Below are 27,575 nucleotides of genomic sequence, written 5' to 3'. Positions count from 1 at the left end.
AGTTCTGCTGAAATTCAAGGACCTGGGATATCTTGTGTTGTTATATGGACAGTGAAGGCAACAGTAGAAAGTAAACAAAGTGTTCATTTAGCTGCCAGGCTCATGTGTACTACAATAAAAAGCACACAGTTGGAAGAAAAGATTAAACAGGGCAAGAGGACAGAGGCACAGTGTACTCCAGAGTCTAACAGTATATCGGTAGTCATAGATTCCTATTCTCAAAAGTACTGCAACACCACCTTTGGTTAGGTATTTGTCCCTTTGTAGAAATCCAAAATACTTTTTTCCCAGTCAAGCTCCATCTGGTAGTTTCTGATGCAGAAATCCAAATCAGTGAATAACGTACAGGGGTATAAAATAGTTAGCAAAATGTGCAACTTGCATATAATCTGTGGGTTGGGTTGCATGGAGTCTCTAAACAGCTAAATTGTTACTGGCACACTGCTGTTGTAGTATCGATCGCTTTATGTTTGACTGTAAACAACTACTATATACTGACATGGAATGTACATCCATGGTGTTACACAAAATACTATTAACAGCAAACAAAATGAATGCATGGCTCTGCACTGAACATCTTACTAAGGTCCACCTACAAATGCTTTTTGTGGACACTTCCTGAGCAATACTTAAGTTTAGCATGTTGTCTATTGTATGTATCCCTGTATGAAGGCGAAACCCGCTAAACAAAGATGATTGTTTCCAGGAAGGATGTGTAAGCTTTGGTCTGATTAAACTGATTTGCTCCAAATCATACAGAGAACAAATCAAACCCTGATCTACATTGAATAAATCATTATTTAAGCCATCTGCAACATATCTGTCACTATTACATATATGCTGTGTAGGTCAATTGAGTGCAGCTTACAGACCAATCAAGAAAAAAAGCGAAAAAAAATTTTGCGATCGCACGGTGATGGCAGCTAGCTGTGTAGACATCCAGGAGGTGTGGAGGAACAAACTGCGGAGATGGAGAAACCCGCAGCTACTACAAGGGGGCCCTCATCAGCAGGGAAATAATCGGGGGCTACCCATGACCGTGGGTTTCGCTGGTGCCTAACGCCGGCTATGTATATATATATATATATATATATATATATATATATATATATGTGTGTGTGTGTGTGTGTGTGTAAAATATTGCTACCCTTTTGGGGGCAAGAAAAACTAAAGAAAATGGCGTCGGCTGCATATTTTATACCCCTGACGACCTGACGTGATGGAAGAGAAGACAGCAACCGACGCAGGACCCAAGACTTTGGAAATCAGGCTGACTGAGGGCAACCTGCCAGCAGATTACCCAAATGTAATGACTGCCACAGTGAATACACTCGAACATCTACATTTATGGTAAGTGTACACAACTGTACTTTCCAAATGTACAGAGACTGAAAGAATGGTTCATCATTAGAGTAACACAGAGAAAATGTTGATAGGTCTTCAGAAGGCAAATGTAGTCACTAACATTTTCTCAGTAAAAACTGCATGACTGTTCAGTGATGGTTTGTGCTTAAGGGCTTTTTTTTAAACTATCTCAATATTCCTGATTTTTAACTTTTGCAGGCAGGAGATTCCAGGTTGCATGTCCCAGTCTGCAGAAGGCTTTCTCATGAGCTGTAGGTTTGAAAGGTTATCAACCAGTGAGAGGGAGATGTCTTGGGAGCTTCTTGGATCATACAGATTTTTTTGGAAGTGGTTCCTTTTTAGAGGGGATCAGTAACTTTGTTTTAGAACTGTAAACATCTGTGCACAGAGAGGAAAGGTGGCTCTGTTAGTCACTGATTGTCAGTTGCTGTTTTCCAGTAATTTACATTGATGAAGTAAGGGCTCTGCTAGGAGAATAAATTGGCAAATCTTGTCTATCATTTATATTCTGGTCATATTCCAGTTTGGGAAGTAGTGTATTTTTAGCAGTAAATAAGCAGGCTCTAGAAGAGAGGAGGTGTTTTTAAATGTGCTAAGATTTTGAAATAGAGTCTGTAGGTTTTGCAAAGGAGAGAGATTGGTCAAGAATAAGGCCTAGATATCTCTAGTAGTGTCGCCACAGTGATCAGTTCGGTGAATAGGTGGAATTTTGGGTAATGTTTTAGGGATTCCAAAAATCATAACTTTTTTGTGGTTAATAAAAAGGTTGTTGGAGTTTAACCAGTTGCATAACTGAGTGAAGTCTTCTTGCAACTTTCTTTCAAGCTCACTATGGTTATTACTGGAGTGTAAAACCAGTGCGCCGTCTGCGTACATCAGTAGGTTGAGATTTAGGAGTTCGATATGAAGGTAATTGACAAAGAGTGAAACCAGAAGGGGTCCAAGCAGTGGTCCTTATAGGTTCATAGGTTTATACTAGGCTATCTGCCCTAAGGCATTTATAAGCCTAGCCCAGAGTTTTGTGGCATACGCCACCCCTTATGTTAAAAATATAGTGCCCATTAGTTTGTTTTGCCTCTGTCCAGCAGTGACACAGAGACAATTCCCGGGGTAAACCTACGATCTCCCATCCACCGGTCAAGATTTCTCTTGAACAGAGCCAGCGAGGTGCTCTTTCTCACATGGACCGGGATTTTATTCCACAGCATAGGGAGTCTCTGGGTGATAAATCTATCCCTCCAGCATGTCCTATTTATATCCGTGCTAAGTCACTTGCTCTAGTGGTTCTGGTGGATTTGGATTTTCTGAGGTGGAGCATGTCCATTAATTCCGGGTTGGTCATGGCCTTGTATGTCAGGCACAGGTCACCTCTGAGCAGGTGGTATGCAACTGAATAGAGCTGGAGTTTCTTCAGTCTGGCAGCATATGACAGATTTTGGAGTCCCTTTATTCTTTTGGTGAGGAGCTTCTGGGGTCTCTCCAATTGCTGCAGGTGTCGGGTGAGATGCATCCCGAAAGGGGCATTGTACTCGATCATTGGTCTGATAAGTGAAGAGTACAGGGGAACAATAACCTCACTTGAACTGGATGTGAAACCCTTCATGATCAAGTGGGCAATGTAGAATGTCTTTCTGACCACTTTAGCAACGTGAGTGTTGAAAGAAAGGCCACTGTCAACCTGGGTCCTCAGGTCCCTGATGACCTCTTCAGTGCTTAGTGGATTGCCACCTATATGGTAGCTTGGGGTTACCTTGTTTTTCCGGAAGGGTATGACTATACATTTTTTGGCGTTTAACTTCAGGCCATGGCTCTGGCACCAGCCATCAGTTTCCGTGAAACCCCTCTGGAGGATATCTGTGTCGGATGTACTTTCCACTATGGCACCCAGTTTGCAGTCATCTGCAAACTTTGTCAGCCATAGTCCTCCTATGTTTGCCTGTACTTCTGAGAAGTAGATGCCGAACAACAGGGGGCCAAGGACTGAGCCCTGTGGGACACCACTTGTGACCGGCTTGGAATCCGACATGGCGCCAGCAACTCTAACCCTGTGGGTTCTGTCCTTTAGCCAGTTTGCAACCCATCTTGTGACATATGGGTTTACATTTAAGCTGGTAAGTTTCTCTATAATACCCGAGTGGGGTATTGTGTCGAAAGCTTTTGCAAGGTCAAGGTAGGCTGTATGGACTGCCTTTCCCTCGTCAATGGCCTTGGTGACTGTTTCGAAGAAGTCGACCAAGTTCAAGAGGCATGATCTGCCCTTGACAAAGCCAAACTGGGTTGGGTCCAATGTCTGCAAGTCCCCTATGTCCTTGTTTATGAGATCCATTATGATCCTCTCCATAGCTTTGCAGACCAGGCTTGTTAAGCTTATGGGGTGGTAATTACCAGGGTCTGTAGAGGCACCGCCTTTGTGGAGTGGGACCACAGTTGCCGTACGCCACTCCTTGGGCACGTATCCTGTGGTAAGGCTAAGATTAAATAGCTGCCTTATGTGCGGGTTTAATTCCCCATTGAGTTCGTGTAGCACACAGCCTGGGACACCATCCGGTCCCATTGATGCTGTGTTTTTAGCTTTAAAGAGGGCAGCTTTCACCTGCGCATTTGAGATGTCTGGGAGGCTACACTCCGCTGGGATAGTTATCTCTCCTTTTGGGGGGAGAGGGGGGTGAAGTTTGCACTGAACCTGTCTGCCAGTATGTTGGCAATGTCTGTGGGTTCAGTGATTTTTGTATCATTTTGGACTAATTCTGAGCAAATCTGGGAGTTTCCACCCAGGTTTCTAACATAGCTGAAAAAGGCCTTATGATTGTCTTTTGAATCTATGGCAATTTTTCTCTCAAAGTGGAGCTCCTGTGTTAAGCAGTCGACAGGAAGATAGGGAGGACTTGTAGCTAACCTGAAAGGATCCGTTATGTAGGTAATTTTGAAACCAGTGAATTTTGCTTTGTCCAAAGTTTAATTTTTCAAGCTTTGAGTAGGATGTCATGATTGACCATTTCAGAGACCCTAGTCATATCTACAAATAGACCTTTAGAGATGTGGCCTTCAGTCATAAATGGTGTTGGTAGCAATTAACAGGGCTTTAAAAGTACTAAAAGAATTACAAAACCCATGTCACCTATAATGCAGCAAGCCATAGATGTGAATATGTTTTAGCAATTATTTATAGAGCAGCTTTTCAAATATTTTAGTAAAGTGGCAAAGATTAGAGATGGGTCTATAATCTTTCACTTCTTTGGTAGTCGGGACTTTAAGTAGAGGAATGATGTAAAAATTATTTGAATTTGGAGGTACAGTAGCTGTACTCAGGGAAAACTGAATATCGGGAGGGTTTGCTATTTTTTTCTACAGCAAGTTTAAAACTTTTAGGATGGAGTTTGGAGAAGATGGCACCAGAATTGTTACATTTTAGTAGAAAGAACTGTAGTTTGCTTATTAATAATCAGTGCAGAGTGAAAGGTTGCTGCATATGAGGCTAGAGGGTAAAAGGGAGAAGGTGAGGGGAATTATTTGGGATATTGCCTATAGCTGACCGAATAACATGGGCATAACTGTCGGCAAAGGAGTAAAGGTAAGAGGTGGGAAGACTCCTTTCTGGATTGTAGGGACTCTGTTACAACTTTTCTGAATAGGTGCTGGTTTCTTTTACTTTCTAAAATGTTTTTACCTTTGTAATATTCCATGCAGTCTTGTGATTTTCTTTTTTTTTAAATAAACATCTTTATTAAATTCTCACTTATGACATAGGCAATCATACATTCATATAAATGAAAACAAACCATGTTGATATGTTTTCAGTTGAAACCATTATACATCAATTATAATCTATCCAGTCATTGTCAGTCAGACATTACATAGCTCATTTAAATCCTGCCTTCTTTTAAACCTCATTCCTCCAAATGTTATTCTGCATGTATTGTTCCCACAGTTCCCATTTTTATATGTAATTTGCTCCTACCCTTTTCAAAAGATCCCATTCCCAGTTGTTTTATCTCTGTTACTATAGTCAATACTTCTAGTACAGTTAGCTTACACTTTGATTACCATGTTCTAGTAATTGCTTTTTTGACATCTGCCATAATTAGACTCAGCAAGGCTTTACTATGTCTAGGCAATTCTGATTCTGTATCATAGCTCAAAAAATAAATGTGACATTGTTCAATCTCGCCGTTTGTTCTTACACACGGGTTCAATCTCGCCGTTTGTTCTTACACACGGGTTCGGAGCCGATCCTCGGCTCCGAGTCGGCTGCATCACAAGCTCTGCATCTAAGAGAAGCTCGAGACTCAGTATGTATCCCATGATCCTCCCTGCTATACCTCAGATCTAGTTTGCCGCTGCAGCTGATCGCATCGAGAGAGCTCGGGCCAGTAAAAAATTTCTATTTTTTCAATAATTAGTTCTTTAATCTTTTCTCTTTATATATATTTAACCAGGTTTAGTGTGTGTGTGCATATTTAAATAGGGTTTGTTACCTTTAGAGAATTTATATAGATATTCTTAGGGCTTAGGCAGTTAGTTGTCTTGTAGAACTTTTGTAAACTTTTTTCATAGTATTTAACATATTATCGTGTGCTGTTTTTCATATTCACTTACAATCTTTAGATATATTTCATAGTTATTAGGACTATTCTAATCATAGTAACCTAGGTTTAGTGTTGTTAGCGTAATTCTTTCCGTGCTTGACAAGTGTTTTATGGCTATGTCTGGATTTAAAAGGTGCCAGTGTGGACAAAAGATGTCCATCACCGACAATCATGCTTCCTGCGTCTACTGTCTTGGCCCTCTCCACCTGCAGGAGGATTGTTCTATTTGCCACTCCTTCAGTGGAAGGGTCATGATGGAGAGGTGCAGGAAGCTGATAGACAGAGGCTTAATCAAGCCAGACCTTTTGGAAGCCGTGGAGAAGGCTGACCAAACTTCTAGGTCTTCAAAGGGGTCGAAGACGTCCAAGGTGTCGGACCCCAGGTTCTCGGCTCCGAGCACCTCTTCCAAAGTTCGTTCGCCGGCTCCACAGACCTCAGGGCCGGGTATCGAACGGTTACCTTTGATCGAGACCCAGGTCTTGGAACTGGTGTCAGAGCTGCCTCCACCATCGATTCTTCGATCGGTGCCGTCTTTGGCCCCTTCGACCCGTTCTTCTAGGCCTTTATCCGAAACTGACGTGGACCGTGTGGTACAGAAGCTTATGGAGAACACGGCTCTGTCCAAGCTAATTGCAGTTTCGTCCCAATTGGTGTTGAAACTGGAAGCCCTCCCTGTGTCTCCGACGGATCCTCCTTCGAGACCTGTCCAGTCTTCGGAGCCGGGAGAAGATGAACTGATGATAGTGGAACCCTCGATGCCGAAGCCTTCCACTGTGCGATCGGCACCGCTGACCTCGACGCCTTCGGAGCCTATCGAGGAGTCGCGGAGCCGACGGTCTCTCCTTGGTTCCGGGGTCGAGAGCCATACCGAGTTTTCGGTCCCAACTCTCCCCCTAAGGGCCTCGGCGCAGATGAGTTTGGCTCAGTCTTCTGGATCGGACCCCCTGGTCCTGGTGTCAGGGATGCTTCCCGGTTCTTCGGATCCGGAGGATTCCTCGGCCTGGGGGTCGGGGGCTTTCGATCTTATGAGGAAGGTCTTGTCTGAGAAGACATCAGTGTCATCCGAGTCATCTTCTCCTTCCCGTAAAGGGCCGCTTTCTACTTCTGTACCCGCGATCCCTCCCAAACGTAGAGTCCCAACACCACAGCTAGCCCCAGAGGGTGTCCCCTGTTCCTCGGAAGCTTCGCCAGATGCCCCCTCTGATGAGGTTCCGAGGAAAAGATTGTGCAAGAGGCGGCACATTGATTCCCCACAGGAATCTCTAACATCTGACACTGATTTGGATGAGGCAGAGGGGTCCCCACATTCCCCCTCTGAGGATGTCTCATTTGCTGACATCCTGGAGATCTTAAGACAGAGGGGTGATTGGCAGTCACTTGCCCCCACTGAAGACAAATCGGTGTTGCTGAAGGCGTTTGGGACTCAACCTTCTACCTCCTGGGTGACCCCGCCCTTCGACGAGCTAATGGACCTGATAACTGGAAGGGCATGGGAGACACCAGACACAGTGGAACCAGTACCTCGGAGACCGAACAAGTACATTACTGCCCCCCAGGACAAGACTTGTCTTACCAAAGGAGTCCCAGTCGATGTTATGGTGGTAGCGGCAGCCACAAAAAAGGAAATGTCCGAAGCATCTTCCTCTGTCCATCCTCCTAATAAGGATTCTAGGACTATGGACAGGTATGGGAAGCGCGTATTTAGCTCAGCGACCTTTTCCATTAATTTGCTGAACTACCTGACGCATTTTACGTGACTTCAGAGGGATCTCATTAAAGAGTTGGGAGATACCCTCCAGGGTAACACAGATGCTGCTGTCTCGGACAAAGTGACAGCACAACTCAACACCCTCACTTCAATAGTCAACTCGTCCATGAGGCTCATCTCGTATGCAGCCGAAGGTTCGAGTAGGGCTGCAGCCTCAGCAATTGCTCTACGTAGACAATCCTGGATGCAGCTGTGCTCCTTTGCGGAAGCCTTTAAGTCTACCTTTGCCAACGCCCCCTTTGATGGTGCCACCTTGTTTGGGCCCAAAGTAAAGGAGACTCTTACTCGGTGCGAGCTAGAAGGTAAGACCCTGTCTGCCGTAGGGGTCCGTTTTTCTGCTCCGACTAGACCATACCCCAAATCACAACGAGGCGGAAAAATGTGGTTCCGTAAGACTCAGGGATCTTACCAGGCCGTACAGAGTGATGTCCCCTCCAGAGGCAGAGGGGGGGAATGGAAGATGCCACCAGGTGGCAGAGGAGGTCCGCAGCATCAGGGCGACAGGGATACTGTCCCTGGCAAGCCCTTCCAGCACTCCTGAGTGGAGGCCCGACTGTCTTACTCTGGAGGCAGTCGGGGGTTGCTTGGCTTTGTACCCGGAGGTCTGGCTAAACCTTACCTCAGATTCTTGGGTGCAAAGCATAGTAACCAGGGGATACAACATTCCTTTTATGTCCATCGCCCCCCCCCGCACAAAAGAGATTTCCAGATGTTCCACCCCATCTGCGAAATCCAGCAGCCATAGAAATTACAAAGCTGCTCGAAAAAAGAGTCATCCAACCAGTCCCGGCGGACCAGAGAGGATCCGGAACTTACTCAAGGTTCTTTTTAGTTCCAAAAAAGACAGGGGACTGGAGACCAATATTGGATCTCAGCAAACTCAACTTCTTCGTGAGGAAGGAGAAGTTCTGGATGGTCACGCTACAATCGATCCTTCCCTTTATACAGAAGGACGACTGGATGTGCTCATTAGATCTCCAGGACGCATACTACCACATCAAAATGGCCAGAGCGTCCAGAGATTACCTGCGCTTCCATCTGGGAGCCAGTCATTTCCAATTTCGGGCGCTGCCCTTTGGTCTCACCTCAGCCCCCAGGGTGTTCACCAAATGCATGGCAGTAGTAGCTTCTCACCTGAGATGGCTAGGATTCCAGGTGTTTCCGTATCTGGACGACTGGCTCCTTACCGCTATCACTGAGCATCGTCTTGTACAAGCCAGGGACTACACACTCAGCCTCTGTTCCCATTTAGGACTTTCAGTCAACTTCAAAAAGTCTACCTTATCGCCCTCACAACATATCTCATTTATAGGGGCAGATTTGGATTCAACAGCAACGGTGTTAAAGCTTCCCCTGATACAGGTGTCAACTCTCAGGGATCAGATCGCTATTCTTCTACAGAGCAGAAAAGTCCCCGCAGCGCAAGTGTTGAAAGTCCTAGGCCTCATGGCGGCTTCTCTTATTGCAGTTCCTCTGGGCAGAATGCATATGAGGGTCCTACAGTGGCTGCTCTTCGCCCAGTGGTCGTTTCAGGAACTTCCCTTAACACACAACATATTGATCACGGAGTCTTGCAAGCGGGATCTTCGATGGTGGATGAACAGTCAAGATATGACAATAGGTCGTCCCTTTGTCCTGCCCAGCCCTACAGCCACCATAACAACGGACGCTTCCCTGATGGGGGGGGGGGGCTTTTTCAGGGAAGAACAGTCCAAGGAGAATGGTCCAAAACAGAATACAATCTGCACATCAATGTCCTGGAGTTGAGAGCAGTGTTTCTGGCGTTGCAACACTTTCACAAATGTTTGCCTCTGGGAACAATAGCAGTTCAGACCGACAATATGTCAGTGGTCTGGTACATAAACAAGCAAGGCGGAACCAGATCTTACCCGTTATGCAGAGAGACCCTGAGAATTTGGCAATGGGCAGCGTCCACAGGTCGCTTTCTGATAGCAACGCACATCCCGGGGTCATCTAACGTCATTGCAGACAGGTTGAGCAGAGCCATCCTGTTACCACACGAGTGGTCCCTGAAAATTCAAGTGGCGGAAAAGATTTTCCGCAGATGGGGCCAGCCTTGCTGCGATCTATTTGCATCCCCCTTGAATGCCAAATGCAGAAGATACTTTGCCCTACTTCCCCCTCCGGGGACAGTCCCCAGGGATGCTCTAGTGCACGATTGGCCCCCGGGTCTCCTGTATGCATTTCCCCCTGTTCCTCTGATACCCAAATTTCTTCAGAAAGCCAGCAACCTGGACAGGACGATCATCCTCATAGCACCTTTTTGGCCTCGGCAGATCTGGTTTCCCTTCTTCGGTCCCATCAGATAGAGGAACCTTGATTGACTCACTCGTCGGGAGTTCCTCATCCATCGCTTCAATCCCTCAAATTGACAGCTTGGCTGCTCCGCTTCCCTGTTTAGCCAAGTCGAACCTTTTGTCCTCTGCAGTACAACACATTCTAATTTCTTCTCATAAAGCCTCCACCAGAAAGCTATACAGGAGCAAATGGAAGCGCTTTGTGTGTTGGGCATCAGATCATGGTATTGATCCTCTGGTAGCTCCGATACACAAAATATTGGAGTTCTTATCCATCCTTTTTCATGAAGGGGCTTCTACATCTACCATAAGAGTACAGTTAGCGACCATATCTAACTTCCATGTAGGTGAAGGTGGTTCTACTATTATGTCCCACAGGCTTTGTAAGGCCTTCATGAAGGGTACTTTCCGTCTTCGCCCACCCATTTGAGAGCCAATTTTCCCATGGAACCTAAACTTGATGTTGTCCCAGCTTATGCTAGCACCCTTCGAACCTGCGTCATCGTGTCCACTTAAGCTTTTGTCATGGAAGACCCTTTTTCTTATTGCTGTTACCTCAGCTCGAAGAATTTCGGAGCTACAGGCTTTGTCAGTGAGACCACCTTACATGATTTTCCATCCAGACAGAGTTTCCTTACGTACAAACCCATCGTTTCCCCCCAAAGTCTTTTCTGTGTTAAATATTAACCAATCTATAGAACTCCCTGCGTTTTTCAAAAAACATTCAAATAAACTGGAATACATGTTGCACAAATTGGATGTGCATAGGCAACTGAGATTTTATCCAGACAGAACTAAAGTTTACAGAAAGTCTGATCAGCTGTTTGTGTCATTCGGAGACAGTAGGAAAGGCATGGCGGTATCAAAGTGTACCTTATCCAAGTGGCTATCGGAGTGCATCAATTTTGTTCATTCAGCTGCTAATCACCCACTACCTTTAAAACCTAAGGCTCATTCTACTAGGGCCATTTCTACTTCTTTAGCCCATGCAGCTCGATTACCGTTGGGCACTATTTGTGCAGAGCTATGTGGGCTAAGCCTCATACGTTTATCACGCATTACAAGGTGGACAAGGCCTCTAAAGACAGGACTTCCTTTGGTTCCACTGTGCTGAGGAATGTTTTTCCGTGAGTCACCCAGGGTAACGGAGCTAGGGACGCTTCCCATGTGCAAGAACAAACGGCGAGATTGAGCAATGTCACATAAAGAAGTTATGTCTTACCATAACGTTCCATGTGCATTGTTCATCTCGCCTTTGTTCTTGCATCCCCTCCCTCCTTCCCCTACCACATTCTGGAAGAACTGGTATGACTAGAGTTTGGTTGGTCTATTCCTGAATGAGTTACAATATCCTCTCATTGTTAGGTGGCATTCTATCCTTACACATGTATGTGTGGTAGTTCCAGTGTCTCATTACTTTGTGTGATTGCGTAGGCATTAGATACAGTTGACATTAGAGCGAGATAGTTTCTTGCAAACTAGATCTGAGGTATAGCAGGGAGGATCATGGGATACATACTGAGTCTCGAGCTTCTCTTAGATGCAGCGCTTGTGATGCGGCCAACTCGGCTCCGAACCCGTGTGTAAGAATAAAGGTGAGATGAACAATGCACATGGAATGTTATGGTAAGACATAACTTCTTTTTTCCTTAGTTATACCAATTTGCTCACCCAGTATTTCTGATAAAACAGTCTGCATAGAAAATTTAAGTCTGCCAACTTATTATACTCCCAGAAATATGTTCCCAATTACTTCCGTCTTCCCCATCACACCTCCAACATTTGCTATCTAACTGAGGAAAAATTATTTGGAGTTTAATTGGGGTATAAAATACCTATGTAAACACTTCCAAGCAAAGATCCTAAATCTTCTAGACTTTGTTGCATATTTGGAAGACATACATATATCCCCACATTGATTCTTTTTGGATTGCCTACCCAATCTCTCTTCCCAATCCTTTCTAGCCTCTTCTGATTGCTATAGTTGTTGCACAATATTTTATATGCTGTACTAATTACCCTTTCTTAATGACAGCTCTTGTTGTAGATTCTACTAAAAACTCTACTAGTGCTGGCCTTTTGCTTAGGATCCCCCTATATAATTATTTGCTCCCAGTATCTTGGTTCCTTGGCCAATGTTCTCCAATAAATTACAGCCCCCCTTGCCTATTGCCTGTATCCCTAATTGCAGTCATCCATATCAGCAGAATCTCCTTTCTCCATTCCCATGTTGGCTTAGTTCTTAAGAATACATTCTACTACTTTAAGGGTATAACATCCTGTATGGTTATTGTTATTCTACTGAAAGGCCTGCATCCAAAATCCCAGTCTCTCCTTGTTTCTTGAGCTTCCCCCCATTTCATCATCATCCCTTTCCACTTTGAATTATAGGTTTCTGCTTGTGCTATGTGTAGGAGCCTTAACTGTGTAGCCATGAAATGCCCTTTCAAATCAAATAATCCCAAACCACTTTGTTCTACTGTAAGAATCAGCTTATTCCACTTGACTTTTGCCATCTTCCCCTCCCAGATAAAATCCTTCAGTTCTTTATTAATAGTTATCCATAACTTCTCCTCAGGCTGATAAAAAATATGCCTGACCTGTGTATAAAACTAAATGTACTAAAAATGTTTTAACTGCTTATATCCTGCTATCCAAATCCATATAAAAGATCTTCCAAGTTCTCAGCTTTTGTGTTATCTTTTGTATAATCTCTTTGCGCATATCCTTAGCTGTCACAACAGATTCCTTTTTAATCCATGCTCCTAAGTATTTCATTTTAGCATGTCCCCATATTTCTGAACCAATTTGTGTGTGAGTACATAGTTTACAGCTATTGCCTTTGTTTTAGCTTCTTTTTTGTTTCCTGAAAAGACTTGAAACCATCTCAAAATGTTCCACAATGCTGAAATGTGCTTTTCTGGTTTTATCAGGTATAAAATAACATAGCAAATAAAGCCATCTTTTCTGCACTACCGCACCCGTTGTATTCTTGAATTTCTCAGCTGCTTATTTTCTTTGCCAGTGCTTTTAAATGTAACGCAAATAACGTAAAGGAAAGAGGACACCCATACTTGGTTCCTCTGTTCAAACAGTAATTATCAGAGAGGAACCCACCCACTTTAATTTTCACCTGTGATCCCTCCTATATTCTCATAATGAACTATATAAATTTATCAAGGAATACAAATGCTTCCATTCCCCCTACTCATATAATCCCAGCTTACTCCCTCAACTGCTTTCTGTACATCAAGTCCTACCAACAACAGTTGTATTTTCTTACATGCTGCTTTCCTCTGGGTCATCAGTGTTCTGTTAATGCTGTCAAATGTTTGCTTCCCCTCCCCAAAACCATATTGATTCATGTCTATCAATTTTGGCATCGCCTTTGCCATTCTTTTAGCTATTTTAGACATAAACGCTTTTGGTTTACAATTGAAATGAGCCTATATGAAGCTGGATATGATGGGTCTCTACCCTCTTTAGGTATTACAGACACTAGTGCTTTCTTCCAGGATGATGTCCTTCAAGGATGCATCTGCAGTCCTTACAAATGGGTAGTCCTGTCGTCAGGCAGCTCTTCGGTCGGCCGGATTCCAAAGTCTGGGTCTGGCTTTGGCTGGTGTCGCACTTCACCCGACGTCATCGCTGCAGTTTTTCGGGTATAAAGGCATCAGCCGATGCCATTTTCCTCAGTCTTTCTTGCCGCGTGGCGCCCGAAGCAGAAGCTGTTCGCAAGTGCCGGTCGGTCAGATCCAGAGATTACTACTACCGAATACTACTTCGAAGACTTCTAAAAAGCTAAGTACCCCGTTGGGGACTCTTTCTTGCCTCAGCCGATGTCAGAAAAAGTGAATAACTGTTTAACTTGTGGGAAACAAATACCTCATAAAGATTTCCACTCCTACTGCTTACCTTGTTTAGGCCCAGACCACGACGTAGCAGCTTGTCTAGCCTGTGCTTCTTTTAACCGACGGACGCTTAGACGTCGGTCGGAGTTTGCTGAACAGTTTTTCGGCTCTGATTTTGCCTATATTATGCCGTCGGATCCTCCGACTACACAAATTACCAAAAAACGCAAAGAAAAGGACCGACACTCGCGGTCCGCGGTTTCGGCCGAAACCGCGGTTAAGCAAACCGCGAGTGTCTCGGTTTCGGCCGAAACCGAGCAAGCGGTTCTTTCTTCAGCCGAAACCATGCCTTCTACCGACGCCTCTTCTAACCTGGTAGAATCGGCTTCTGAAATCCAACCTTCTGTTGCGGTTTCTCAGGAATTATCAGACACTATTCCCTTGGATATTTTAACCCCTGCACGTGGAGCTGCTAGGCCTCCTGCAGCCATGTCTATTAAGGCCTTTGCCAGGGCTAAAGCAGCCAAAGCTTCAAAAACGGTGCCTGCCAAACCCCTCTCACAGGCCCAGCACCAGTTCCCATATGCTTTCTTTGGCTGAGGATCTCATTTCTTTAATTCGTGGATCCCAGCCTCATCCAGACAGGACCGCTCATCCACCTCCAGAGAAGAGGCCTAGAGCAGAGCCCCCTGAGCCAGTATCCACAGATGATTCCTCTGATGACTCAGAACATACAGACCCTCCTGAGGCTCCTTATTCTCCTTACGAAGACTCTGATGCTGAAGAGTCCATTCCTTCAGCCTCTCCACCTGAGGAATTTTCCTTTGGGGAAACCTTGCATGCTATGAGGGAACAATTTCAGTGGCAGGGCCAAGATTTCTCAGACTCCAGAAAAAGGCTTAGAACCTTTCTACATTTGCCACAACATAGGCCTTTAGCTATACCTCCAGTTCTTTCTGTTGTAGATGATGCATTTAATGATGCTTGCACTGCTCCTGATTCATTACCTCCGGCCCCTGCTAAGCCCGATAGGTTCTACAGGGTCCCGGACACTCATCACCATTTATACAAGGCTCCTTTTGCAGATCCAGAGACTATCTCCCAGGGCCCTAAAGCTGTAGCAACTACATCTACTAAACCCCCTCTGAAAGGGAATCCAGGTCCTTAGAGAGATGGGGTAAAAAGTTTACACCTCTGCTACTTTGTCAGCTAGGGCTTTGAACTGCCAATTTCATATGATTCAATATCAAGAGTTTATGCTTGACCAGTTAACTAAAAAGCTGTCCTCTGAAGAATCTTTAGATAAAAAATATGTTCAGGAAATGGTACATAACATACAGCAGGTTAGTAACCATTCTTTAAAATGTGGCTATGATGCACTGGAGGCTTCCTTTAGATCAGCCATGACTGGCACAGTTATCAGGAGACATGCATGGTTGAAAGAGCAGGCATTACCAGACCATGTCAAATCAAAGCTTTTGGATGCACCCATGGACAAAGTCAATTTATTTGGTTCCCCTGCACAGCAGGTACTAAAAAAGATGGAAGAGAAGGCGAAATCTGTACAAACAGTGAAAGATTTCTTACAGGTTCAACCTCCAAGGTTTAGCAGGAACTGGCCCTCCAAGAATTGGTCCTTTCCGGACTCCTCTAAGACACAGAGAGGCAGGAATAGGCATTCAAGAGGCAGAAACCAATCCAGGGGTGCCTACAGGGGACGCCAGTGGCAAGGTAACAACCAGCGAGGCACGGACGCAGCCACCACCACTACAACAACACAATCACAGTGACTTGGCTGTGGCACCGCCTACCAGGGAACAACTGGAAGCACCCTTAGGCGGAAAGCTAACCTTATTTTCAAAGAACTGGCATTGCATCACAAGGGAAAAATGGATTTTGCAAACTATAGACCAAGGTTACAGGTTCCATTTCCATACTCTACCAGGAAAGAGAGGAATGCCAAACCTACCACCTACTCAAAGGGCAGAAGCTCTAAAGCAAATATCTCAATTATTAAGAATGAGAGCTGTGGAAAAGGTACCATCTATGGAGAAAGGAAAGGGATTTTACTCCAGACTCTTCCTGGTACCAAGAAAAGAAAACAAATGGAGACCCATTCTAGACCTGTCCACTTTAAACACATTCCTCATTGTTCCAAAATTCAAAATGCTGACCCTACAGCAGCTTCTTCCCATGCTGGGCAAGGAGTCTTGGCTGGTAACTCTAGATCTCAAGGAGGCATACCTGCACGTCCCCATACGACCAATTTGCAGAAGATACCTCAGATTTCTTGCAGGATCAGAGCATTATCAATTCTCAGCATTGCCCTTTGGCTTATCTACTGCACCCAGAGTGTTCACGAAATGCCTGGCATCAGTAATTGCTCATTGCAGACTTCAGGGGATCCAAATTTATCCCTACCTGGACGACTGCCTGATACAAGCGGACAACAAAAGCAAGCTAACAGAAGACTTACAAAGAGTCATTTACCTGCTGCAAGCCCTGGGATATACAGTCAATATAAGAAAGTCAAGGCTGATTCCATCCCAAAGAATAACCTTTCTGGGTGCAGAGCTGGACACATCAAAACAAATGGCATTCCTAACTGCAGAAAAGAAAGAGCAACTACCTCTCTACTTCTTGGCATTAACAAAGCAGAACCATCTAACTGCAAGAAAAGTACTACAAGCCCTAGGCTTCATGGCATCCTGCATAATTCTGGTCCCTCATGCCAGACTGCATATGAGAAAGCTACAGTGGTACCTAAAGAATTTGTGGTCCCAACACAAGCACAGCCTAGAAACCAAAATTCCAATAATCCCACGCCTGAAGCAAGAGTTCCTATGGTGGGCTCAGGCCTGTCAATCAAACACAGGATTGCCCTTCTGCAACAGTCAACCAAGCCAAACCATCACGACAGATGCCTCAGACCTCGGTTGGGGGGCAGACATGCTGGGCCAGTGGATACAACCCTTATGGACTCAAGACCACCTCCCCCTGCACATAAATCTAAAGGAAATGCTGGCAGTAAAATTGGCAATCCAGTCATTCAGGCCATTTCTCCAAGAAGGTCAGTTGATGATAAGGACAGACAACACCACAGTTATGTGGTACATCAACAAACAGGGAGGCACACATTCATATCCTCTATGCCGGCTGGCACTGGACCTATGGGATGTGGCTCTGAGCTACAACATTCAGTTACAAGCAATTTTTGTACCGGAAAAGAAAACATTCTAGCAGACATATTAAGCAGAACTACCACAGATGCCCACGAATGGATGCTGCATCCGGACATCTTCAAAGCCATCACAAGAGAATGGGGATTACCACAAATAGACTTATTTGCATCCCCACTCAATCACCAGCTAAAGAAATTCTGCACAAGGACGCATACCACCCACTTGCTTGGAAGGTGGACTCCCTATCTTTCAGTTGGAAAAACCTGACAGCATACGCATTCCCACCACTTCCTTTGATGCACAAGGTGCTTTTGAAGATCAAAGAGGAACGTCCAAGGATCATTCTGATAGCTCCAGACTGGCCAAGACAACATTGGTACCCATTGCTGAGGAGCATGTCTTGGGAACAAATATGGACACTACCCCTGATCCCATTACTGTTAACACAGAACAACTACAACATCCTGCATCCAAACCTGAAAACTCTGCAGCTAACTGCCTGGAACATTGCATAAGAGCAATTAACCCAAATTTATCCCAAAGGGTTAAAGACATAATCCTTGAGGCTCATAGACCTTCAACAAGAAAGAATTATGCAGCAAAATGGAAAAGATATCTCATTTGGAGTACTGCAAAGGGAGAAGATGTGGCACTGGTAAACATAGCCAACATCCTGGAGTACTTGGCAGAGCTCTTCCATACAGGCCTGTCCTATTCTTCCATCAAGATACATGCATCAGCTATTTCAGCAGAATACAGCTTGGATCCTCCTGTCTTCTCTCATCTCAGTTTCTGAGAGGAATTAAAAATGTAAAACCTCCCAGGAAACCACCATTGCCAGCATGGGACTTGAACTTTGTGCTAGAAAAATTGACACTTCCCCCTTTCGAACCAGCAGCAACAGCAGAATTACAATACTTATCCTGGAAGACTGCTTTCCTGCTGGCAATCACCTCAGCAAGAAGGGTCTCTGAACTACAGGCATTAATGGCAGTGCAACCCTTCCTGATCTTCCATCAAGATAGTGTCCATGAGAACAAATCCTACATTTATGCCTAAGGTGGTATCCAGAGTGTCTTTAAATCAGGCTATCCACCTACCTACATTCTTCCCCAACCCACAGAACAGGAGAGAAAGACTCTTGCATACCTTGGCTGTACATAGACAATTACGCTACTACCTGGACAGGACCAAGTCCAATAGAAGAACTGACCAGCTTCTGGTAGCATATGCAACAGGAAAGGAAGGAAAACCAATTTCAAAACAGACAATCTCCAAATGGATAGGAAATTGCATTAGATTTTGTTACTTCTACCATGGAAAGAAAACTCCAGAGAACATCAGGCCTCACTCCACAAGGGCTACAGCCACTACCACAGCTTTCTTACGAGGAGTGGCTACCAAGGACATTATAGAGGCTGCTACTTGGACCTCCGTGCATACATTTGCCAAGCATTACAATTTACCTTTATACTCTAGATCCCGAGCAGGTTTTGCCACTGCTGTTTTGCAAGGGATCCTAACTACACCATAATCTCTCCTTTTTCCTCCTCCCCTAGTTTAGCTATGGTATTCTACCCATTTGTAAGGACTGCAGATGCATCCTTGAAGGACATAGTACAGTTTTGTACCTACCATAAATGTAGATGTCTGATAGGAATGCATCTGCAGTCAGGATTACCCACCCACCTTCCCCTCTGTGGTACTCCTAGGGTATTTGCCATCCTTCAGCTAGCTTGGGGGGGATCTATTATGGTGTATTTGTTTGTATATATGTACATACATGCTTATTTTATGTGTTTGCTCTCTACTATTTGGAAACATTGGCATGTATCCAAATTTTGCCATCCAAGAGGGCACCTGGCATCTGGGGCAAGAAACACTGAGGAAAATGGCACTGGCTGATGCCTTTATACCCGAAAAACTGCAGCGATGACGTCGGGTGAAGTGCGACACCAGCCGAAGCCAGATCCAGACTTTGGAATCCGGCCGACCGAAGGGCTGCCTGACGACAGGACTACCCATTTGTAAGGACTGCAGATGCATTCCTATCGGACATCTACATTTATGGTAGGTACAAAACTGTACTTTGGTGCTTCTACACCTCTTAAAATACCATCAAACAAAACCTCCCAGATCTTTATAAGTTTTCCCCCCAGCTTCCAAACTTACACAGTAATACCATCTATTCCTGGGGACTTTCCTGTAGGTTCATTATAAATCACCATTTTTATCTCCAGCTATCCTGTTAGTAATTGAGCCTCCTCTACCTCTAACATTGGCATATTTATTTCTTCCGTAAATATTTCTATTTGTACCTTTTCTTGAACTCCATATTTCTCTATTTTATACAGATTTTCATAAAATTTCCAAAATATTTCCAGTATCTCTACAGATACTATCTTCCTTGTTATAGGCTCCTTAAGTTTGGCAACACCCCTTTCTGCTTTCTTTTGCCTGATTCATCTTGCTAAAAGTTTTTGTACTCTGAAGTAGTTATCAAAAAATAGTTGCTTAACAACAGTCTTTCTAAACCCATGCATATTATTGAGGTAATTCATTATTTTCTATATGGGATTCTACAGTTAATTCTGTTCTGCTGTGAGATTTCCTCCCTATTCTGTAGTACTTAAACCTTTGTCAGACCATCTAATTCTTGTTACTTCTTAACCATATCTCTCTCTTATTTTTACCCTGTATTTAAACTCCACTTTAATTTTATCCCACTCCCTAGCTGTATTTTCAGAAGAAATTCCAATCTTCTCTAATAACTCCTGAATAATTTCTACTACCTGTTCTTTAAATTCCTGTCTTTTCAACAGATAAGTGGGAAAGGGCCAGTGTCTCATTTTTATTTTATTACCCTCCATTTTTATTTTAATTATTACTGACACATGATCTGAAATATTTACTGGATGCATATATAAAAACTTTTAATTAAATGCACATGTTCCTGTGAAATGCACATTTTTTGTAGCCTAGCCCAGTTTCTGTATCTTGGGGAATAATACATAAATTCACACCACACTCCTACTTCTGAATTCACATCTTCTATGCCAAATATTTTCATAACTTTCTTTGAAAATCTACCTTGTTTAGTTATACTTCCCTTTTTATCCCCCCTGGTACATCCTCACTGCTGCAAATCAAATTGCATTCCCCACCTGTAAGTAATATTCCCTGCTGAAAACTTCTCCCAGAATTTTCTTACCATCCATTATAGTATGTTTAGCTAGAGTATGTAATCCTCCCTGGTTGCCAGTAGCTCCTTAGTACCACAGATCTACATATTTTTTAACCTCTTCTGTCACTGTTGCAACTCGTCTTGCAGTTGATGTAAGTACTCTCCTTTTCCTTTGTAGGATCATAGGAAGTCATAGGAAGTTACTAGGCTATTGGCCCTGAGGCCCTTACAAGCCTAGCCAAGAATTTAGCCCCTGTTTAAACAAGGCAGCACCCTGTGCCACTATCCAGCAAGGACACAGGTGGAATCCCAAGGGTGCATTTTCTGTTCCCCATCCAGTTTGCGCTTAAAAAGGATTATGAGGTACTCTGCTTTACATGGAGAGGGAGTCTTTTGTCCCAGACATTCTCTTGAATAACCATCCTGAAAACATTTCTTTAAAAGATTTGCATGCTGAATTCTTTCCATATGTGTCTCCTGTAGCATAGCTATTTGCACTCTACATTTTTAATATAGTTCACTACCCTTTCTTTTTGTAAAGATCTGTGAGATCATTTACATTTAAAGGTAACTTAAAAAGTGTTGTCATTATGTTAAGAAGTTATTCCCACCTGTTATGTGTAGTAGCAATTTTAGATGTTTAGTTCCAGCTTTTGTGTTACATGCATACATTAATGTTTGGCAGGCTGATCTTTTATACAGATGTTTTTGTCATCTCTATTTGAGCCTGTGTCACATCTTACAAAACTTGTTTTATTGAAAGCCCTCAAAAAAAACTCCCAGTACACCCCTAAAACCTATTAACTTAATACTAGCACACAAAACTATGTATATCTTCAAAAATCAAAGTTTTACCCTCCAAATAGTGTTATTTTTTATTTGATTCTGTTAAAACTATGTCAAGCCAAGGGCCTTAATCCAGTCATTCCCCTATGCAAGATTAAAAAAATGCAAATCAGTTTTTTTCCTTGCATCATACCCTTTTAACTAGAGTTTTCTTCTTCCTTTTTTTTTTACATTGCAGTGCCTACATTTCTTGGAGAAAGAAAGAAGGAAAATCAAAGACACCTGTTTACTTTAGCATCCCTATAACACTTGAAAATAAACAAGAAAGCTTTACTTTATAGTTTGCAGGTTATCATGCATTATAAAAATACTACTGTTAAGAACAAGCTTTTTGTTTTACTTACAGTTGACTCTTTTCTCCCTCTTTCCCTCTCCTAAGTATTCTTCCAAACATTAATTGCATGAAATAGGGCATATGCTTTGTAGTCCCCCTACAAGTTTAATAAAGTCAAGAAAGTCCAATATTGCCAGGAATTCTTGTTGTGTCATATTTCACAAATATAATTTATGCTTTGCAATCCCACATTTATTCGTTATTTTCCAAGTTGCTGTTTTTTTTTTCTTATAAATTTTCTTTCCCATATCCAGCCTCTGATTCATTTGTAATGTGCTTCAGTTTCTTTTAGTAAATCTTTTTGTTTATTTTTCTGTTTTTCAAGCATCATCCTTTGTGCATGTGAAACCTTTTCCTAGGTTTCAATCTCTTTATAGGCTTTATTACTAGAAAAAGAAGAAGCAGAATTCCTTCTCTTTTATAGCTCATTTTTGGTTGGACAAACTTTTGAAGTCCAATATTGCCAGAAATTCTTGTGTCATATTTCACAAATATAATTTATGCTTTGCAATCCCACATTTATTCGTTATTTTCCAAGTTGCTGTTTTTTTTCTTATAAATTTTCTTTCCCATATCCAGTCTCTGATTCATTTGTAATGTGCTTCAGTTTCTTTTAGTAAATCTTTTTGTTTATTTTTCTGTTTTTCAAGCATCATCCTATGTGCATGTGAAACCTTTTCCTAGGTTTCAATCTCTTTATAGGCTTTATTACTAGAAAAAGAAGAAGCAGAATTCCTTCTCTTTTATAGCTCATTTTTGGTTGGACAAACTTTTATATTTCTTCCTTAGTATGTTTTGTATCAAAAATAATTTTGACCCTACAGGAGAGAATATTCCAAAAATAGCTGGAAACATCAGCTTGAATCTCACGCCTGCTTCTTTACATTCCTTGATTAGCAGAGTAAATGTACTCCTCTTCTGCCTGTTGTACAGTGAGTATTCATTTTCCACAATCTACTGTCTCCCACTTATAGTACTTTATCCTTCTGCCATAGATTTGTCAGAATCCGTTATTTCTGATGGTAGGATTGCTTCTTTACTATTAAAGGTGTAGGTTGCTTTCTCATGGGCAGGTTTGGCGTATACACACATTGTGCCCTTTCAATTAACAACTCCTGCTGTGGGATATTGGTCCAGTTGCTTATGTGTACTTTCATCAAATTAATACAGTCTGTTCCTTCCAGCTTCTCTGGTATAGCAGAAAATCTCAGGTTTTCCTTACATGCTCTGTCCTCTAATTCTGTTCATTTTTGAAACATCTCTTCTTGAGTAGTCTCATATTCAGCCAACCTTATCTTCATTTCATTCTCTGATTTTTGCAGTCTTATCACCTCTTCTGAATATCTATTTAAATCTTCTTTCATTTTTCCAGTTTTTTGTCATTTGAGTTGATGTACCCCTTCAGTGTTTTGTTTATTTCAAACAGCTCTGAAAACATTTTACTTATTTTTTTCCATAAAGGTAATGGAAGTCATGTCTTGTACCAAAGCTGGAGCCTGCACTGCACTTTTTGCTGAACAGCTGCAGAATTCTTCCCTGTCAGTGTTTTCTCCTTACCTTTTGTGATTGATTTTCTTTCAGGTTCTCTGAATTTCTTTTTTGCTGGCATCCAGGCAGTTCACTTACTAGTCAGTTACAGAAATTTACCCAAAATGACAGGTTCACTGGAGATTTCTTTTTCTTTACTCATTGTAATTTATTCCACATTTGTAGATAATTGTGCAGTTCATGGTGCATACCAGCTGTGTTTGAAGTATTTTTGCTCTGATCATTTTGCCCCTTCCTGTGAGAGTTGTAAAGATTCCTTTCATAATCCCTCTGAAGTGATGCATTGTTGATGAAAATGCTGGCTTCAGCCCATACATCTCAGCAGTTTTATCAGTTCCACTCCTTTAGTTAAATCCTGCTCATAGTTTATATCAAAACATTAGCTCAGTCTAGAATCTTCATTAAAAGACTATATTAGGAAGGCTTAGCAAAGCTAAGGTTGGCAATAAGTGAAGAAAATTCTTATTTGCAGGTAGTGCATTTTGCCCAGGACCTAACCAAAGTTGTAAGATTCCCAATGCCTTCCCTTCCATGGCTTCACTTTTCAGGTTTTATTTTGGGACAAGGACTAAAGTGAACACCTTTGTGTAGTTCACTCCTTATTCAGGTGTTCAGGAAGCCCTTTAACTTCAGGAGAGTTTGTTTGTGATGATCCATTTTATATGCATATCTATCTATCCATCTGTCTGTCTATCCATCTATCTGTCATGTGTGTGTGTGTGTGTGTGTGTGTGTGTGTGTACACACATATAAGTATATCCTGAATTATCTAAAAACAAAACTGCAAAAAAGTGATAAAAATGTTGAACACGAATCCTATTACATTATTACCACACGTGCCCCAACACATTGCACAGTCCTGTACTCAAACTAAAACTACAGATGCACCTTCACTACATACCCACAAGCAATAACATACTACAACAAGCATGCACACATACACATGCACCCTCACCCACCCACCCATCCATCCATATAACAGCTTTTTTTTGCCCCCACAGCCCTGACACTAACACAACTTTATATTGCCAATTCTGAGATCACCCAACAGCTGGGAAGGGGCATGTCCCTGAACCCTGTGGTATCATGATCTCACACAACACCAAACTGGCACAATTATCAGCTATGTACAACGTTCATTAACTTGTGCAGTCAATGGATTGGACCACAGCTTTAAACTTTCGACAAGTTGTGCATTCAGTTCATTGAGATACAGTATTTATGCTATATAACATGTTTTGGCATTCTAAGGTGATAGGAGGAATTTTATTTTCTCTGTCTAACTTAGAAAAACGAATACTACCAACAGTTGAATAAAATACCAGAATTAAATGCCAGCTCAAATTCCACAATTTATTGTTAGCACTTTCGTTCGCTCACAGTGAAGGAACAATTGTAGATTTTGAGCTGGCATTTATTTCTGGTATTTTCTCTGTCTAAGGTTACAACTGCCAATGTAGGTTGATTTTGTCAGTCTTTCATAGTTTCATAATTGTGCTGTTAACCAATGTTGTTCTGCTATGGCAATTATTCAAAGAATATCCTTTTGCTAGCACATTTATTGCATTTTATTTTTATTTTCTACTTAACTTTTGAGGGAATACCTGTATGTTTATCATAGAGCAAATACCTGTGTTTGTCAAGGAATACTGTACATTTATTTATGCAGAAATATACATTTTTGGATGTTTATGTAATACATTTGGCAAGTCTTGGTTAGTAATGAAAATCTGCCTAATGCAGGCACAATTTCTCTGCATTGACACAGGCTGGAAGAAAAGAAGAAAGCATGTAGTAATGCAGGATGTATGAGGGATTGTTGCTTCACCTGTGCCAATACCTAAGTGGGTGCAGGACCTGGGGAAAATGCAGCTGGGAAAACAAGACACAAGCAGAGGAGCTCAGTAAATCCAAATGTTGTAATTTACTGTTATGATGACCTTTCTACAACAATCAACTGTTATGATAAGTACCTTGAACAGCTGTGCTGCGTGCAGGTATGCCTGCAAGTCAGTGTTTCGGATGTGTGCTAGGAGATGAAAGATGTTATTTACATTCTGTTTTTTTATGCAGGTGGTTGGAATTGTAACGCGAAAAGATCTTGCGAAGTATCGTGAAAGCAGCCAAGGTCTAGAAGAACTGCAGATGGCCCAAACCTGATGTCTCTCTGCCTTCCCAGACAAACCAGTATGGTGGACTTCCTGAATTTGCCCAGTATCTGCTGCATCCTTCCAGCACTCCGTTTACCTGCCAAACACTGTTAGACTTGAGTCTGCAACTCTGACCAGATGCTGAGCGTGTCCCTCATTCTGCATTCCAGAGTGGCATGGATTCTCCTTCTGGGAGCCACCGATTGAATTAAGAGTTTGTCTTTGTTTACATGTTAAAGACATCTCTGTTTTGTTTTGCACTGTCTGTTTATGCCTCCTGTTGCTAATTTACATCAGCCAATTTGGAACTGTGCTCATTTGCAGATACCTTTTTATTAATATTCCACAGAGTTCCACCTTATGAACAACAACTTTTTGGAATTTTTATTGGTGCCTGATTAATCATGAACTTCATCGTTTGTTTGTGGGTCAGAGGAGGAGGTAAATTGTGGTTTACTGTGTCACGGTGTATGCCTGGATGGACTTCTGCAGTTAGAAATAGGTGATTTACTAAAGTTTGTCATGTTGCTGTTTTGTACAGGTGACAGTGTGTCTGAAGAGATTTTATGGTACAGGCATTGACAGCTTGGGATGAAGAGGGAGGTGTACAGCTTAATTGACGTCACTTTGCACTGGGGTAGCAGTGGCTTAAACTGAATTAGAAGTTGTTAGTTCAGTACTAGGCTCTCTAAAAATAACTCTGTGAGCCAAATTGTTCCATGTAGCCTGTAGTGGAGCTTGGAGATCTGTTTTTAAAATTTTCCAGTATTTACTTGCTCTGAGCACAGAGCATCACCTTTCATTTATTAGCTTTGAAAAGTATATCCAGCCTTCCTCAGGATTCAAACAAGAAGTTACTCAGGGCCATATCACTACAATAACACCCCCCAACTGCCCATACTAGACCAGTGGGACAGCTGCTTTATTTTGTATTTTATCTGAACCTTTGTTTTAACAGCATTGACATTTCTGTATATGTTTGTGTTTGTATGTTTTAATCAGTGAATGTGTTTCGCACATCTTTTGTTATGAGATGGTACCTAATTAAAGAATCTGCACAGTTACAGAGGACGTCTCCAAAATCTGTCTTCATTACTTTAGTCATTTTCATATCTTCCTTCTGCTGTAGAACACGTGTTGTTTTTACAATTAATCACAAAGCAAGGTTCTTGACTTGTGTTTGTTAATGTCAGAAAATGTTGTCTCTGTCTTTAGCTGTTACATGACATGATGAAATGAAAAACATTGATAACTGACCCTATAGCTTTCTTTGCATACCCATGTTACATTCAGGCCCATTAAATGAGAGGATGGTGTTTAAGAATGGTTGTAATTCACTTTATGGGCCACAGTAATACTAGTTATTCCTTTGCTGACATATTTACAGCTAGCACAGGGAGAAAGTCAGCTGAATTGTGTTGGAATGGAGCTGGGTGGGTTTGGCATAACAGTTAAGATCTTCAACTCCTAGACAAGGTACAGAGTTTAATTATAATCTCAGGTTGCTCAACAGGTTTAAAATAGCTTTTCAGGGCAGTTAGCCTAGTATTCACACATGAACCTAAATAGAAAAATTTGCCGTTGTTTACCAGAATTGATTAGATGTGTCCAGTGGTTCCATTTATCACATCCACAAGTCAAATGGGGCAAGGGTCATCTGCTCCAGGGACTTTAATCTGTCCTGTGATATTAATAGGATCTGCTGGAGAGGCGGATGTGTCTCTCAGAGGTTGTCACTCCTCTGGAACAGGCTACCAGTTCACATCAAACAAAGGCCCTCTGTGGCCCTGTTTAAGCGTAGCCTGGATGACTGGATGGGAAACTGTAAATTTCTGCCTGGGATTTCACCTGTGACCCTCCTAGATATGAGCAGTTATTGCTAACTAACATCTTGAGTATAGCAGGATCCTTTATATTGTGTTTTTGTAGTATTATATTGGGTGCCCACGGCTAGGCTTATAAAGACCTTTGGGTCAGTAGCCCAGTGACCACCTGTGGAATGTGCACTGCATGCTGAACTTTTTCAAAAGACTATGTGGCATCCATACAAAGTTATGAAATGTGGCAAGAGAACACCAGAACTCCTTGTTTTTGTTATGATATGTGATAAAACAAGACACTGGAGGCAAGTTTTACAGCCTATAAAACCAAGCAATAACAAAAATGTCGTTCCCAACAGCGTAAATACCTCTCTGCTGACAAGAAAAGTACCGATAAATAATCCAACAGATAACGCTGATCGGTAACCAAGGACTTGAAAAATTTCAACCATGAAAAGTCCACGAAAAACAGCACGTAGATATAGTGTAAAATCCAAAAGCAGTAACTTTTATTTTGATAAAAATGGTAAGCACGTGAATTCCTCCTAGCCCTTTAAAGAACTTAATCAGAAGGTACTCGCATGTTTATATATATAATGAATCAATTAATGCATTTGAATGTT

The 27,575-nt window shown here is 42.4% G+C and overlaps 1 protein-coding gene across 1 annotated transcript in view; it reads left to right on the top strand.

Moving 5' to 3' along the window:
• Positions 1-26,198, top strand: part of CLCN7 (chloride voltage-gated channel 7) — a 1,228,907-nt gene extending 1,202,709 nt beyond the window's left edge. The window contains exon 25 of the mRNA XM_044089120.1: positions 25,056-26,198. Coding sequence (XP_043945055.1) covers positions 25,056-25,142 — 87 coding nt within the window. The 3' untranslated portion in view covers positions 25,143-26,198. The remainder of the gene's footprint in view (positions 1-25,055) is intronic.
• The last annotated feature ends 1,377 nt before the right edge of the window (positions 26,199-27,575 follow it).

The sequence above is a fragment of the Protopterus annectens genome, chromosome 12.part0, assembly GCF_019279795.1.
Source record: "Protopterus annectens isolate FY-2018-M chromosome 12.part0, PAN1.0, whole genome shotgun sequence".
NCBI lineage: Eukaryota > Metazoa > Chordata > Ceratodontiformes > Protopteridae > Protopterus > Protopterus annectens.
This window is presented reverse-complemented; position numbering and strand designations above follow the sequence as displayed.